General features: G+C 39.8%; 1 protein-coding gene across 2 annotated transcripts in view; it reads right to left on the reverse strand.

Moving 5' to 3' along the window:
• The window catches only part of LOC116830167 (3-phosphoinositide-dependent protein kinase 1), a 156,568-nt gene that overhangs the window by 12,119 nt on the left and 126,640 nt on the right, over window positions 1–17,809 (reverse strand). For both annotated transcript variants that reach the window (XM_075061299.1, XM_032789472.2), the window contains 2 exons: window positions 17,389–17,484; window positions 6,952–7,077 (listed from right to left, as the gene is read on the reverse strand). In XM_075061299.1, the coding sequence (XP_074917400.1) occupies window positions 6,952–7,077; window positions 17,389–17,484 (222 nt within the window). The remainder of the gene's footprint in view (window positions 1–6,951; window positions 7,078–17,388; window positions 17,485–17,809) is intronic.

The raw sequence follows: 17,809 nt of genomic DNA on the forward strand, positions 1-17,809 counted from the left end.
CTGAACGGGCTCCGGTGCCGTGCATGGCGTCTGCCGGGCAAGCCAGGAAAAAGGGTGTGAAAGGATTGCCTGCTGTGTTTCCCGGAGGAAGGAATGACGACGACATTACCCAGAACCACCCGTGACAATGATCACCCAGAATCCAAGGGCAGGGAGATTGCGGAAATGGATAGCTATGGATAGCTACCCACAAGCAACGCCCAGAACTGACACAGCTCGCCCATGGACGCACACCAGCCCCGATTATGGCCTAGTGTGCCGCGGAAATGAATTTATAATATCTGTTTTATAAAACCGGTTTAATGTAATTCGGGATTATCCTGTAGTGTAGACATAGCCCTAGATTCAGATAAGAAGGGAGCACCGGATGATCTAGTCAGACCACCGACAGCACTGAGCTCTTACACACTAAACCCAAACCCAGATGTATGTATTACATCCCACAGGAAACTAAGCTATTATGATATGCCACAGGGAAATAATAGGAGTGAGTTGCATGTCACTTGTAACTTTAGCACAACATTTAATTCTGTCTAAAGCAGATCACAAATCAACAGCACACGCATACCCCCTCACCCTTTTCTTGCTTTTGGTTAGGCATTTTCCTACATGGCTTCACTTCACTCTCTCTTTCCTGTAACAGATCATGGTCATGTTTCTCAAGCTATCTTCAAAGTGTTTCCTCTACACCTTCCCTTATTCTCCATCTCCTAACCTCTCTTTCTCTTCACTGTGAGCTCTACCTCCTGCCCTGTACATTTTGGTTTCTTTTCTTCCATATACCCCACAAATATGTGTGTCTCTCATAATTTATGTGCACACACTGTACTTCTCTTTCCTAGCTTATTCCATCAACCTCCCACTCTTTCCCTATGTCATTCATTTGCCCTACCACCCCCTCACAAAAAGCTATAGACATTTTTCAAGATGGCCATTACCCAGAGAATTAATTTCACAGACCTATATGAGATGAGATAAGGGGTAGAGGGGGAACTGACCATAGCAACAACCTGGTGAGAAAGCAACTGCTTCTCCCATGCCAATCTGTTTGGCTAGAGGAAGGTGTTCGGATAAGGGTGCTATCCCTGGACTCTGCTCATTGGCTTCATTTTCATACTAGCCTCTGGCTAGTAGCTGCCAATAGATTTGAATGCCTCCTATCCCTAACCATGGCAGGGAAGTAAAATATATTTGGTTCTTATTTTCATTGCTCTCCACAGGATTCTGAACAGGAGTAAGAACTGACAGATGCTGGTCACTATTCACTGTACCACGCAGGGAAACTCTGAGCTGCCTGCTTGTAGAGTCCCTGAGTTTATACTCATGTGATATATGGAAGTTTCTTACTGATCATAAGGACAAATCAGTTAATTTAAAAAAAAAAAAGAAAGCTTAGATTTTGCACAAGTAGGCAACCTTCCCCATGCATACTTTTCAAACATTTTATTACCGAATGATAAATTTATCTTTTCCAACCCATATGCAACCAGCACTGAAGTAATTTGTAAAAAGGCTGCCTTTCCAAAGGTACAAGAAAGAAAGGATTTGGAGTATGATCCTATAAGATACTGAATACCATCAGATTCCAGTGACTTCACCTGAGCTTTTCAGTATTGGAGTCCTGATGAGCAGCCAGTAACAGATATAAGCAACAGCAGACTTAAAATAGAAATGATTATCAACAAAAACATTAATTATTCTCCATGCACTGCTTCAAGCATTGTGAAGTCACTCCTTGGTAAATCATCATCATAATTTGAATTTCAACAGCACTGTCCATTTAGGTATCTCAAAGCACTTTACACTCAGTAAATTAGGACTTGGCCTCTCCCCAGTGAGGTTTTTTCCAATTTAGACCTGTGGAAACTGGAGCACAGAAGTTAAGTGACTTGTGTATATTTATACTGAGGCAGAGTGGAGAAAAGAATGCAGACCTGCAGTCTCCCTATATTGTGCTTTAATAGGACCATCCTTGGCTAACATACTTCAGATGGACAAGACTCTTAATATGTTGCCAAATCAGACATTTACCAAAGATTTTAGTAGCTGCCATTATACACAATGCATGACAAGAGAAAAAATAGGCCATGTAACAAAAACACAGAACCATTTCGGTCTAAAAATGTTTCCCACTAGAATCTGTATAAAGCATTTCCCCTCTCTCAGAATAGCTTTAAAAGGACTGATAATGCCAGTGTTACTTACGTAAAAAGACATAAGAACCAGTACAGGTCTTGTCATGTCATCACCATCTGTGCAACAGATCATACTATGAAGTCTATTACCATTTCTACCACTGTGATTTTCACCTGACACTAGGAATAAAGGCAACTAAGACTATAGAACAAATACACCACTAGGACTAGCCAGAGGATGGTACTGGTGAGGGGTAGGTGGTAGATGGGGCAGAGGAAAGCGTGTGGGTGAAGTCCTAGGGCAGCTAATGCTCACCATGACATTTACACTTAATCTGAGTCATTCATATCGTAATCCGTCTCTTCATCCTCGCTCTGAATGGCATGCAGCAAGTGTAAAGAAAGGGAGGGAAAAGAAAAGATTGCAAGTGAGTCAGAGCCAATGCAAAGTACAATCCACTTACACTTGAGGTATGTGAGGCTATTTTACTTTAACCCAATTCTTCATAAGGCAATAAGATACTGGACAATTTAAAAGCAGGAGCATTATAAATAGCAGAAAAATTAGTTTTCCCCACTGTCCCAGGTATCAGCAGATTACTGCTAATGGTTCCATTCAGTTCAGCATTCACTTGACACAATGAAAGGGAACACTGTGTAATGAGCCAGCTGATGCTACATATGGTACCTGAAACTTGTGAAATCTGCAACTGGCTCCATGTGTCTGTGGACTCTTAACACCTGGAAACTTAGCTTTGGAGGCAAACATCAGGAGGCACATTGGGTCACCCCCTACTAATAGAGCACCTCAAGAAAGCGAGCAGGGAAACCAAGTGGATTTGGGAGTGGAGAGCTCAGAGAAACACAAGCTGCCCCGCAAGTGCTCTGCTTACCAATCAACGCCATTGAAACAGTTTAAGTAATTGGCACAAAGGGGTTAGTTTACTCCTCCCAGCTACATTAAAACATTACACGTCCATTCCAGCTATCAATAATAAGACTCAGAGAAAGCCAAGGGCTGAGTGGCATTGCTTCCTCAAACCCCACAAGAGATCCAACTTTTGGGCAAACTGGTAGGTATACTGTTTAGGTTGAGCCTATGCAGTGGTGATGTAGCTATGTTCATCCCAGGATACTAGAGAGACAAGATGGGTGAGGTAAAATCTTTAATGGACCTACTTCAGTTGGTGAAAGACAAGCTTTCGAGTTTACATAGAGCTCTTCTTCAGGATGTGACTGTTATTGTTCTACTGAACTTGGGCCATTTTAAGTTTTACTTAAAACAGAAGTTGAAGAGTTTAGTAAACTGCAATCAGAATCTGCAGAAGCCAGAATCAAAATGAGCTTGAACAGAAGTCCAAATCAGCAGTGAAATGGCAAAAAATGAATAAACAGTTCAGAAAGGAATCTAAATACTTTACATAACACTCATGCCCACAGTCCTTGGAAGCCTGACTAAGGTAAGGCTATTATCCTTAGTTATTCCCCATGATGTAGTCCAAGCCCTGGGCTATGTACATTCAGCGTAGGTCTTATTTTGGGAAGGTTCCTGTATGGACCTTGCAAACACAAGGATGAGAGGTTAGTTGCATTTGAGGAGTGTTCCGAAACAGATGGCCTTTCAGAATGCTCAGAGAGTTGTTCCTTCCAAAGTAGGAAATAATTACAAAGCAGGGTACATGCTAAGTTCAGTTCATGGGAAATATAACGTAAGATTCAACAGTCAGTGCACATACTTATCACGGTGTAATGCTGTCTCATAAAGGAACACATTTTAAGTTATTTTACAGGTGTAATTCACATGACAGCAAAATCTTCACTTACCAGACTTCACTGCCATTGCTTGAAGTTCACCAGTGTATTGCTCAGTATTACTAGCATGTCACTTTGGAGAAAGTCAATAATGTAGAATACATGTCACTGGGGAAACTTTTAGTACCTTTGGAAAAACTACTTTCAAGTTTTAGTTGCTATTGTTTCTTGTTCTATCTTATTTAGGCAAATTGTATCCTCCATGAACAGAATACTAGAGAATAAAAAAAAACCACCAGAAAAAGAAAGAAAAATTAGAAGAGCCAGATCAGCTGGGGCTGCTCCCAACATGTTTTTTTCTGGTTTGTAAACCCACCACTATTAGTAAAGATTCTGGTAATCTGGTGGGTAATGCAGAATTAAATACAATGGCCCTTTCATATCTGTACTGATAGAAGTTTTTTTTAGATGTCATCACACAAGGATTCTTGTGCTTTCCCCTTCACAGCAGCATGGATCAGAGCCACCTAAACAACATTTGTCAGTATGTGATTCTGGGTGACCTTCATTATCATTTCAATGGAATAACAAGTTGTTGAAGGTTAAATCAGACACAGTTTAACAGATTATGAATTTGAGGCTAAACTGGCTTGAAAAATCCATCTGTCAAGAGGACAGACCCCAAGAAACAGTTCTGAGTCAACATTCTAGTACCTTCCAAACCAAAAGGATTTAAAAAAACAAACCAAAATAAAAAACCCCACAACCCTTCCACCCCCAAATACTCTGTTAACAGTACGTATATTAAAAGGAAACTTCAAAAAACTTCCCACTTGCACCTGTCCACAGTCCCTGCCCCACTAGTCACATCCTGTTCCCTGACATGCCCTGTAGTTTAGAACACCCCGTCCAACAGTTGCACCAACAGGCAAGTTTATGTAGTTATGATTCCAATAAATTCTTTCTCCAAACTTATTCCTGCATTTTGATGTTAGCCCAAGTCTGGTAAAGACAATTCTCCCATCCCAAACCCCCACTGGCCAATGCACAGTGGAACAAAACTCTGCTAATTTCTGGGGATTTTTTCACTCACTTTCCTTTCAAAATGACCTTACTTGGTAGCAGAGAGAGCTTCCAACTGTGTATTTTCAGCCAAGCAACAGGACTATGCTTGCTCGTGGTTTTTAATTAACTCTTTCTGTTCTAATCTCATGCTACTTCCCACTGTTCTCATTCTTTCTAGTACACCATTTCCTCTGTGCATCAAGATTCTGGATGAGCATTTGAGACACAGCAGCGTTCTTCAGAAGTCCTCTACCAAGCCTGTGAATTTCACTGCAGAGAGTATAAATGCTGGCATCTCTCAAATGTCTGAATGACCAAGAGCTGCCCTGTACTTGTTCTAGACTAGTCCCTCCTCTTTAGACCCCAGCACTGTTTGGTTTGGTATTCTACACATTTTCTATTAGCCGAGCATCCAGTTAAACTCTAGGTCCTTCTGAAGCAGAGTCACTGAAGTCCTTTGTAAAGATTTGCATTATGGTCAGTAATTCCAGTTTTTGCTTTATTATTTTTATCTTGGTGGTACACATATCCCAGCCCTGAAGAGCTTACAAACTAAAACAAGCAAATGATGAACAGTGAGGGATAAGGATGCAATTAAAATATACACACACACTGCTTAAATACCACACCAACATATAACTTATCAGCTTTTCCGTTTCTTTCAGGCAGCATGAGGTCAGTGGGCTTACACATGCATTCAGGGAGAGTGATCCATATGTAGGATTTTACAGTTTTACATGTTCACTTTTTATTTTTGGCGATATTAACTTCTTATAGGGTTTAAAATAAGTTTATCTGAATTGCGATAAAATACATTTCAGCAGAAATTAGCCATTTCACTAGCAATGAAACAAAAAAAGTTTTAAAATATTCAAAAGTTTTATGAAATAAGTCTCATTACTTGTACCTTACATACGCACTGTGGGTATCCACACACAAAAATGCTGCTTTCCAAACTGCTGTTGCGCTCAACCAAGAAATGAGCTATGAACAGCATGAAAAGCAGTAGTAAGCCAGAAGCAGACAGTAGTTTACAATAAACAATGTGAGCAGGATATATCTGCCTTGGAAGTTCCAGATCAGTCTTAGGGGTCTTTTTTCGGTGTTTATTTTTTAAAGCTGACTCTTGAAAAGTTGTGCTAAGTTTTACTTTGGCTGTTTTCAATTTAAACCAGTGAAGATGATAAATGAGTGGCAAACTTAATTGTATAAAGATGACTAGTTTTACTACTAACCAATTATTAGTGTTTCCACCTCCCCACCAACTATGGTGTAAAATGTACAGTGCACACTGAGGAGAGGAACAGTGCAATTCATTTTCCATTTGGTCAGGGCCAATTATGAGTCAGTCATGTCACACATTGTCTTCCCTAGTTATTATCCGTGAAAGTCAACAGATCACACAAGCAAGATCTTATGCCTATAACGTCTCTGTCAATTCGGTCATACAGGAGAGTGAGATTTAGACGGAACCCTGAAAGCTGCAAGCTAGCACAATACATTACAAGTCCCTTGACTTGATCTAATGGGAAAACTTTTATAGCTTATTGCATATGACAATACTTTTCAGACAGAATATATCATTCACATTCCTGGTTGCGAAAATTCTGTATCCTGACTCAGATAAACACGAAAACATCTATAATCTGTACTGGTGGCAGAATCAAAGTCTATCTACTGTCTGATAACCCAAATATGCATATTCTCAAAAGGAGGCACTCACTAAGAAGTCAGATAAGAGCATGGGAGTCAAGGAGAATACTAAGTAGCACATTTAAAGTTCTTGTTTTGTAATGTGTGAGAGTCATACTGAGAATTAGAGTTACTTTAACTGGTACAGTTTTTACTCTCATGCACAATGAAAGGGAACCATTACCGACCTTGAGGAGAGATGGCAAGCAGATTACACACTATGCTCAACCTTCTTTTGAATAAAAGCTGAGTCTAATTGCTTTGACTGATATCTTTCATTTCCTCCCTCCCATGCCCAGCATCTTACCTTTGCTTTTTCACTGGGCTCGCTGGTTGTGCCATAGGGGGTATTATGCAGCTCCTTCGAGACGACACACAGAAATTCAGCCTGATCTTCATTTCCATAGTTATAGGAAGAACCAATACTGACCAACTGAAAGAGGAGAGAAAGGCTTAGGTGTATTTCTGCACAAAACAATTGGTATCAATTTTCCTCAACTTTGGCTTTAACACTCCACAAGGTGTTGGCTGTATTTTGAGCAAGAGCTCCCACATGAATGCAAATAGATGCCAACTTCTGATGTCAGGGTTAATGTAGCTGTTCCACTTGAAGGTCTATAAGTCTACTAATGTAAGGGCGGTACTGCTAATAGTACCCTGAGTGCTTAGGCAAAATCTTACAGGGGCAATCAGTGGGGAGAAGCTGCCTGCTCCCACTGCATTCCAGACACCTGAACCCTCCCCACTTTCCTCAAAAAGCTTTTTTTAAAAATATCTTCATGTGGCATGATAGTATGGTGGGATTTAGACAGGCAAGGAACTGCATGCAGAGAGCACTCTGCCCTGAAGAGACACCTGCTATTTTACTCACACAATGACCCTATGCTTCTATTTGGAATTTATAGAGGTATTTAGAGCAGGAGGCAAAAGTTAGCATTTGACTGAAAAAACAAGATAAACCGAATGGTGGGACTCGAGGACCAACTTTCCAAATTCAAATGTATTGTTACAGGGAAGTTGGTTAAGGTAGCATTACAAGTGAAAGTTATAAGCTTGAAATGAAATGTTGCTTATTTATAAACTGCTAGAAGCCTTAAAACTGAACGAGGACAATTTATCTCAAAGTGCAGTCTGCTCTGATGGTGACAGTTGCATAGTCCAGAAGAAAATATTTAAGGTCAAAGGATTTACTCAGCAAGCCTTAACCAGCTGCTGAATCAAATCAGATGCAGGAATTTTTTTTGCAAAGTACATTTCTAAATTACAGATAATGGACATGTGTGGTACTGTTATGGGGCTACTGCTGATAAAAATAAGACCAGCAAAACTGTCTGGTGCACAGATCCTCTATATCGGGGTGCGCAAACTTTTTAGCCCAAGGGCCACATCTGTTATGGAAATTGTATGATAGGCCATGAATACTCATGAAATTGGGGGTTGGGAGGGGATGAGAGCTCTAGCTGGGGGTGTGGGCTCTGGGGTGGGGCCATAAATGAGGTGCTCAGGGTGTGGGAGGGGACTGCGGGCTGGGGCAACGGATTGGGGTGTGGGCTCTGGCTGGGCATGTGGACTCTGAGGTGGGGCTGGGGATGAGGGGTGGGGGTGCAGGAGGGTGTTCCAGGCTCGGACCAAGGGGTTTGGAGAGTGGGAGGAGGATCAAGGATGCAGGCTCCAGGCAGTGTTCACCTCAAGCAGCTCCCAGAAGCAGTGGCATGTCCCTCCTCTAGCTCCTATGTGGACGCATGGCCAGGTGGCTCTGCGCACTGCCCCATCCACAGGTGCCACCCCTGCAACTCCCATTGGCTGCAGTCCCCAGCCAATGGGAGCTGTGGGGGCTGCGTCTGGAGCCCCCTGGCTGCCCCTATGCATAGGAGCCAGAGTGGGGAACATTCCTTTTTCAATTCCAATACATCTTTTTTGAGATGAGGCAACACAGTATTCAAGATGTGGACGTACCATGGATTTATATAGAGTGAGTATGATATTTTCTGTCTTATTATCTATCCCTTTCCTAATGAATCCCAGCAGTTAGTTAGCTATTTTGACTGCTGCTGCACATTGAGGGCATGTTTTCAGAGAACTATCCACTGACTTCAAATTTTGCGTCCTCACTGTTTACACCTTTTTCCAGATAATTTATGAATATGTTGAACAGTTCTGGTCCCAGTACAGAGCCCTGGGAGAGACCACTATTTACCTCTCTCCATTCTGAAAGCTGACCATTTATTCCTACCTTTTGTTTCCTATCTTTTAAACCAGCTACTGATTCATGAGAGGACCTTCCCTCTTATCCCATGACAGATTACTTTGCTTAAGAGCCTTTGGTGAGGACCATGTCAAAGGCTTTCGGAAAATCTAAGTATGAATTCTAGCAGATTGGTGAGGCAAGATTTCCCTTTACGAAAACCATGTTGATGCTTCCACAACAAAGCATGTTCATCTGTCTCTCTGATAATTTTGTTCTTTACTATAGTTTCAGCCAATGTGCCTGGTATTGAAGTTAGGCTTAATGGCCTGTAATTGCCAGGATCGCTTCTAGAGTCTTTCCTCCAGTCATCTGATACAGAAGCTGATTTAAGTGATAGTTACATACCACAGTTAATAGTTCTGCAATTTAACATTTGAGTTCCTTCAGAACTCTTGGGTGAATACCATCCAATCTTGGTGACTTATTCTGTTTACTTTCTCAGTTTATTCCAAAACCTTCTTTAACAACACCTAAATCTGAGACAGTTCCTCAGATTTGTCACCTAAAAAGAATGGCTTAGGTTTGGGAATCTCCTTCACATCCTTAGCCATGAAGACCAATGCAAAGAATTAATTTAGTTTCTCCACAATGGCCTTATCGTCCTTGAATGCTCCTTTAGCATCTCGATCGTCTAGTGGCGCACTGATTGCTTAGCAGGCTTCCTGCTTCTGATGTGCTTAATTTTTTTGCTGTTACTTTTTGAGTCTTTGGCTAACTGTTCTTCAATTTCTTTTTTGGCCTTCCTAATTATATTTTTATACTTCACTTGCTAAAGTTTATGCTTCTTTCTGTTTTCCTCAATAGGATTTAACTTCCACTTTGTAAGGATGCCTTTCTGCCTCTAGCTGCTTCTTACTTTGCTGTTCAGACATAGTGGCACTTTTTTGGTCCTCTTACTATGTTTTTTAATTTGGGTATACATTTAAATTGAGCCTCTATTATGGTGTCTTTAAAAAATTTCCATGCAGTTTGCAGAGATTTCACTTTTGGCACAGTACCTTTTAATTTCTGTTTACCCAATGCCCTCATTTTTGTGTAGATCCCCTTTATGAAATTAAATGTTACCATGGTGGGCTGCTTTGGTGTTTTCTCCCTCCACAGGAATGTTAAATTTTATTACTTTATGGTTACTATTACCAAGTGATGCAGCTATATTCACTTCTTGGACCAGATCCTATGTGCCACTTAGGACTAAATGAAGAATTGCCTTTCCTCTTTTGTGGGTTCCAGGACTAGCTGTTCTAAGAAGTAGTCATTTAAGGTGTAAAGAAACTATCTCTGCATCTCGTCCTGAGGTAACATGTACCCAGTCAGTCAATATGGGGATAGTTGAAATCTCCCATTATTTTTGAGTTTTTTATTTTACAGCCTCTCCAAAGGTACATTAGAAGGTCCTTTCCCACCTAGTGTGCATCCACTGAGAATTTTCAGTGTATCTCCTTTCATTGTTCAAGCACCAGAGGAGCTGCAGCAATCGCAAGAACAATGAAAGCATCAGTATAGAGCAGGTAGGAAACTGTGGCATAGACAAAACAATAGTCTAATATCTATGCCCTCCACCTGGTTGTAACTACTGTCAAAACACTAATGAGAAATGGCTTTCCCAGGTTTTGATCTCTCCTCCTAATCCCTGCCTTTCTGCATTTCTCCCCTCTGGAAATATAAGGGAGAGAAAACTGGCATAGGAATGAAAAACATTCCACTCCCCACCCCCCCAAGAAAAAAAAATAATTTTTATTAATTCAAAAAATTTCACTGAAAAGACACAGCATTTTCCATCTAGTTCTATAGTGTATTTTCTACACTAATAGAACGACACTGGGCTACACGAGTACTACACTGAACTAGTGCAGCTATGTTTTCCAGCACCATTAAGATGCACTTGTGCAGATCACAAAGTACTGCACAATTTGGAGTGTTTGCTTAAGAGAGACCCTGGAGTGGAAAAGTACAGATCAAGATTGAGGTGCATCAGCAGTAATATGTGGAGAGCCAAAAACAGTAATAGTGGGAACCAGGTACAAGGTCAGAATTGAGATGTGATGGCAGAACATATCAAGCCGGAGCAGAAAGGTAACATTGCAGCACTGCTAAAACCACTACTAGAATGCTGTGCCCAGTTCTGGTATCTACACTTAAAAAGGATGTTGAAAAATTGGAGGAGTTCAGAAAAAAGCTATAAGAACGATTTAAAGTCTGCAAAAAATTTGTTCCAATGACAAAGGATTTCAATTTATTTAGCTTTTAAACAGAGATGACTTGACCAGGCTTCATTAAGCACCTGCTTGGAGAGAAGAGATCTAATAGGAAAAGACAAACACAAGATCCCCAATGGCGAGAAGCTGAAGTCAAAATGGAAATAATTTGCAAATGTTTAACCAGAGATGATTATTATTTACATTGCAGTAGTATGTGGGAGCCCCCCGTCACAGAGCAGGGCTCCACTGGCCTGGGCACTGTACATACAAATCACCGACAGTCCATGCCTCAAGGAGCTTAACACTGAAGTATACAACAAAGGCCAACAGATACAAGAAACAGATGAGGGGAGAACAAGCTAACAAATGAAACAAAACTGTTCAGCATGGAAAGCAGTAGTCAGAGCATATCAGATGCTTAATCATTGTCAATTTTCTTGTAGGCATCACTGTAGAGGAGAGTTAAAAAGAGAATTTAAAGATAACAATGAGATAGCTTTGAGAATGTTTATGGGGAGCTTTTCTCATTCCTGAAGCAGGGAGAAAGTACAAAGGTGCTCGTCTGAAAATTTTAACAAATGTCTGATGAAGACCAGTCCTGCTGATGGAGGAAAGGTGGAGATTGATGTCCAATAATACATAAACGATGATAGGCAGGACCTTAAAAGCAAAGATGAATAGTTTGTTTTTGATTAACCACTGGTCAGGATTTGGGAAATTTCCATCACAGTGCCTTTAAATCAAGGCTGGATGTGTCTCAAAGATAAGCTGTAGCTCAACAGCAAGTTGTTGGACTTGATACAGGAATCCTCATCAGTGAGTGAAATTTTATGGTCTGTATTATCAGGAGGTCAGACTAGATGATTATATTGCTCTTCTCTGGCCATAAAATCTATGAATATGAATGTATGAAACTGTGTAATGGGATACCCCTAGACAGCGTTATCAGTCCTTCACTTTCATAAGCCATATTTTCAAGATAAACAAATCCCCTTCCCATCTGAATGCCTAATTCAGAAGTCCAAATGGATTTTAAGAGCTAGTCTACAGTTTTTGTACTGCTACATAATTTTAGAAACTGACATAGTACATTTACAGCTATAAATTGTACTGATAGATGTACCTTTACACTGGTATATCTAGGTCTGTTCACATAGGGGATTGTATTGCTTTAACTATATTGGTTTCTACACAGCTGTTGTTGTAGTGTACAAAAACCACATCCAAACAAGTCCTTAAGAAAGTAAAAGAACCAAACTGATTAGGATCTTGACCTCTGATTAACAGTGGGATAGTAAGCACATTAGTTTAAGGTTTCTGATGATGTTAACATTTAAACTCTCAGAAGTCAATGTAAAGATGAACAGGAAGTTCACACCTCTCCTTTCTGGCCTTCATTACAAATAATAAATCATGGATCCTCAGAGTTGTTTCAGACAGTCTGCAGACTCAGCCAGACAATGCATTAGTTTACATTCATTTCAAATTCTGAGGGTTATCTTCGTAAACCTAAGGCCTAGATAGCCTTTTTTTTTTTTTTTTTTAAATTAAAAATAACCTGAAATGGTGTGGCAATTTATGCAGCTATGTAATCTGATATACAGGGTCATAGCAAATGAAGCAGTGTGTCATTTTTAGGTAAAAATGAGTTACAATGTAGCATAATTAGCAATGAATGGTTGTGTATTAGGGTAAAGAACCAAATCCTTCTCAACTGCTTACTTGTGAGGAAATCTTGTAAAATGAAGCTACATTCTGGAAGATGTGTTTCGCACAGAGGAAAGCAGAGAGAATTTAGAAGACTGAAATGATTATTATTCTGTATTATCTCCATCTAGAATATATACACACAAAAACACACATTATATATTTAATCATCAACATAAAAACAAGATGTTTCCAGCTCCTAGCACTAAATGCTTATCCACTCACTTGAAAAATAGCAATATTTTTTCCGGTTTGTACATCAACCACCAATATGAGGTTCTGGAGTCAAAACTGAGCTGGTTACTTCGTGGATGATAAATTCAAGTTGGAAGACTGAGAACAAATCAACAGTATAAAAGCGTCCCTGAACACTTTAATGAAACTGTGTTCTGCTAAAGTTCATGGTGTTCAAAATTTACATGATTATTTGACCTAATATATATATTTGCAATTACAGGAGAGGGGCTGTTGACTTAGAGGAAGAGAAAAAAATAAAAGTGGATATTTGTTCCTAACATGTTTGCTAAAATCAAAAGTCTGGACAGTTAAGTAGTGTTTACAGCTTTTTACAAGATGAACATTTATAATGTGTAATGAAGTGTCATGAGTATACAATAAAAGCTAGTCACGACAACTACACACAGAACTACCAAGTGCTGCACACCCAGGAAGAAAGCAGAATGATCTGAAAACAGCAGAAATGCAATGTGGCCATGCATATTGGTGTGAGGGTGAAAGGAATGGTATGACACACCTCACTGCAGCATTTCTGGAAGTGTCTCTCCTCCCCTTTCACTTCCCGTGACACTATCAGCAGAAACTCTGACTGCTGGGCCCGGCCACAGCCATACAGGGAACCTATACTGACAAGCTGCAATCAATCAATCAGAGCAAAAAACAAACAAAAAAAAAACACCTTTGTAATGCTGGGAGTATAACACTATCATCTAAACTGTACAAACAACAGATTAAGTCCTGTGTATTCACTTGCTACTCAAACACTGTGTAATTATTTGTATTGTACAAATATAAAAGCAACAGTTTTTTTAGTCCCCAGAATAGAATCTTATGTAGTATATTTAAAATTCTTGCAGGTGGTTACAAAACCAGTTATGATTTGAAGGCAAATGCCAATTTCTTATCAAAGTCTGAATGCAATAAGTCGGTAAACACTTACTGGATGTGGGGATAGAAAAGTTATGGGAGAAATTCTTATTACAAGGGAACAGCATCGGTAACCCAATATATATTCCTGAGGAAATATATAAAGTATTTATACTCTTTTTTCTTTTAACTTATAAGGATATGAGTCAATTTTAAAAAGGTTAATTTTACAAAGCACCAAGAAGGAACTCTTAGACAGTGGGGCCAAGCTTGCTTCCATGAAGTCACTCAAAAATACTAGGCCCATAAATAGCAAGAAGTTCAGGATGTTTTCAGTTAAATTCTGTAGCTTCTCATTGGATGAATTACCTTTGTAATGTTCTGCAACACCCAATCCATGTGAAAGCATATGCATGCCAGTGCACTTGACAAGGATTATGGCAGTGGTTCTCAAACTTTTGTACTGGTGACCCCTTTCACACAGCAAGCCTCTGAGTGTGATGCCCCTTATAAATTAAAAACACTTTTTATATATTTAATACCATTATAAATGCTGGATACAAAGCAGGGTTTGGGGTGGAGGCTGACAGCTTGTGAACCCCCATGTAATAACCTCGCAGTCCCCTGAGAGGTCCCAATCCCCAGTTTGAGAACCCCTGGATTATGGCTTTAGATTAAATTTGAAGAGCTGGATACAAGCTACTGTGGGATAAACAGCTAACTCTTCAGATTACATACTCATTTAAAATAATACCAGTGAGAGGTGCTGGTCCAAAGCTATGATAGAGGATGTAATTTACTTTACAGTTCATATTATGTGAATAATTTTGAAAGCAACAGTTAAATACTGACTTTGTATAGTTAATCTACATAAGAAGGCATTGTTGGACCAGATTTCAGACTGTATTTATTGCTAATTTGTATAATGGACACAGCTTAAACAGAGAGTATGGACAATGCAAAATTTATAAAGTTTCTCATTTTGCACTGGATGATAAATATTTGGTTTCTGTGTTCTTCCAGAGGTGGTAATTAAATCATTCTTGCTAAATCATTCTCTCCACTTGTATGTTTAAAGAAAGAGGAAGGTAATTCAGCCACATTACTTCTGTGCTAGGGAAAGGGTTGGTACTACTGATCCTTCAGTAATACAAGTCACAAGAAAAACAACATTCAGAGAGATCTTTTAAAACCCAACAAACTGGGACAAATTCACATCTTGCCTAATGAATAAAAGTTTCAGCACGGAGAATGAATCTCCATCAAAAGATAGATCACAAAGAAATGCACCAGACACTTCCAAGTACTTTGCTCTACTGGAAAACAATTCCTAGAGGTAGTTTGTGGAATGTGAACTAATGTAGAAATGTGGTTAGCTAACACTGCTTTCGCTCAACAGTTGATGAGCTTCTTGATTCACCAGTCCCTGTAACGGCCCCAGAAGCCTGACCATTCTATCTTCCCCTTTGATTATCACCATTAGGATGGTATTTTAAGATACCTTTTCAAGCACGTTTATCTTTGACCTATCGATCAAGTATCAATCAGGTGCAGGGCTAGATGGGATCCCAACCCACAGGAAGAATATGACCCTGGAGAAGTAGATACCTGTGCATGGTTCTCACTGTACACCACAGGGCATATTGCATATTGGGCTGGGTACCATCTCAGAGGAGAGAGAGATTGCACTGAAGGGTCAAAGGGATTTCTCAGAAAAAAGGTCACACCATCACCAAAGCTCAAAGGGAGACTCAGAGAATGTTAGAATCACACTGCAACTGGAGGGTGTCTGCTAACAGCAGATCTGCAATGCAATCAACAGAGAATCCTGCCAGGGGCCAACTATGTGCTGGTGGGAAACTTGGGTAACTGGATGACAGATTGCACACCTGTTCTGTCAATCAACCTTAAATCATACATCCAAAACATCATGGAGAAGAGAAAAAATGAATTAAAAAGCAGGGAATTTAAAACCAATGGCATTTCACAAAGAATGCCTAATTCAGCAGGAAATATTAATTCTTTGACAACGTAACTGCAAAATGCACCAGTGTTCAAAGCATGCTAGTCCCAAAGAATGGAGAGGTAAAGTGTAAGCTGTAATATACTCTTCTCCTTCACAGAGAAAAGACTCTTTCTGCAAGAAACCAGAAACCAACTTCCTACAAAGAAGAATGTCCAGGGAACTTATTAAATTGTCACATGGATCAGGTGAAATCTAGCAGGTATATCATCAGTATCTGGGCTGCAGAGAGGATCCTTATCACTTGAACTGGAGAACTGAATCATGAGAAATCATCTGTGCAAGTTTACCTAGATTTTTTTCACCACGGCCACCAAACTGGATCAAAATGAACACTTTGCAAAGAGTGAACACAAAATGTCCTCTCTCATCTTTCTAGTGCTTTTAGGGCTCATTTTGTTTTTTTTAAATACGACTGTTATTGAGGGAAGGCTGAGTTAAAGTAGGTTTTACATTTATTTAAATGGCACTAAGATTTGTAGTCATCTGGATCTCTTCCAGAAGTGAATTCCCAGAGCTGTAGACCAGTCACCAAGAAAGTTGTTTCTTTAAGCACACAAATCTCACTCTGGGGTTGAGTTACATTGCTCCACTACTGGCAGATGTAGTAGCCAGGTATGGTCCTGCAGGGTGAGGCGTTTCCTCAAAGGAAGGTCACATTGCAACCTTTAAAATGTGTTATTGAATCTAAAGTGCACTTCAGAAAGTTATTTGTAGACTGTGCAAATTAAGCTTATTTGTCTTAAGGAGAACAAGAACAGAAAACATTCATGGAGTTCCTCAATTCTTTTTTGCGCTACTGTTTTATTGGGTGCTAACAGTGTGCTTAGTATAAACATAGAAGCAGTTCAGATTTCAAAGCAAGGAACAGACTCATACCTTATCTGGTATTTTGATGCCCCGAACTGTTCCTACCATGTACAGTACTAATAATTTTGAGATTAACTAGGTAGATTGTTTTAATGCTTATGAAAAATGCCATATGAGAGCTCTGGTTTCCAAAGCTGTCATTTTACCCTTAGAAGTTAACACTGCCAAGGCAGTTGCATTAAAAGGTTCCCCCATATTGTTCCCTCAAGTGTGTCTCAGCCCTGTTCTGGAAGAGCCATCTGTAGGGCACAAGAAACATCTAAACCCTTTCACCAGAAGCCTTTGTACCATGCTCATCACTAGTATAAACTCATAAGAGTTGTGTGATGCAGATATTTACATATACAAGAATTGGATTGAGATGACTGAAGAACTAGAACATTAATTTTCAGGTACAAATTGGCATGCAGATGTCAGTATGAACTCCATTCCCAATCTCTTGAGCAATTCACTTCTCAATAATCATTAAATTTATTTAAGCATGTATACAGAAAACAGTTTCTAATACACAAAACTTTAAAATTTCTCATCACGAACGTGATTCAGCAGTTTATATCAAGACAAACCAATGAAGTCCTCTGTTTATCTTGTTACCTGTTCAAATTTCCAGCCATCAGACATGGTGGAGACCATTTGGGTGAGCTCCTCCTCCTGACACTGCAGCACCCTGTACACGTGTTTGACTGGCACCTTAAGGAAGAAACATCAGACATTCAATACAGCATGGAGTATTCAACAGTGTGTACTATTGCTGGGATTTCCTTATTCCTTTAAAATGATATTAAGCAACAAAGACATTGAAAACCAGAGGATCAGTGGGGGCTGTAACATTTTCTCTGTAGCTGTTCTTTGCCGACAGCAGAAAGCTCTCCTGCTGGCAAAATAAAACCATTCCCAACTGTCATAAACAGATAGCTAAGGGTTAATGTTTCTTTTACCTGTAAAGGGTTAACAAAGGGAACCAAACACCTGACAAGAGGACCAATCAGGAAACCGGATTTTTCAAAGCTTAAGG

The sequence above is a fragment of the Chelonoidis abingdonii genome, unplaced genomic scaffold (assembly GCF_003597395.2).
Source record: "Chelonoidis abingdonii isolate Lonesome George unplaced genomic scaffold, CheloAbing_2.0 scaffold0003, whole genome shotgun sequence".
In the NCBI taxonomy this organism is placed as follows: domain Eukaryota; kingdom Metazoa; phylum Chordata; order Testudines; family Testudinidae; genus Chelonoidis; species Chelonoidis abingdonii.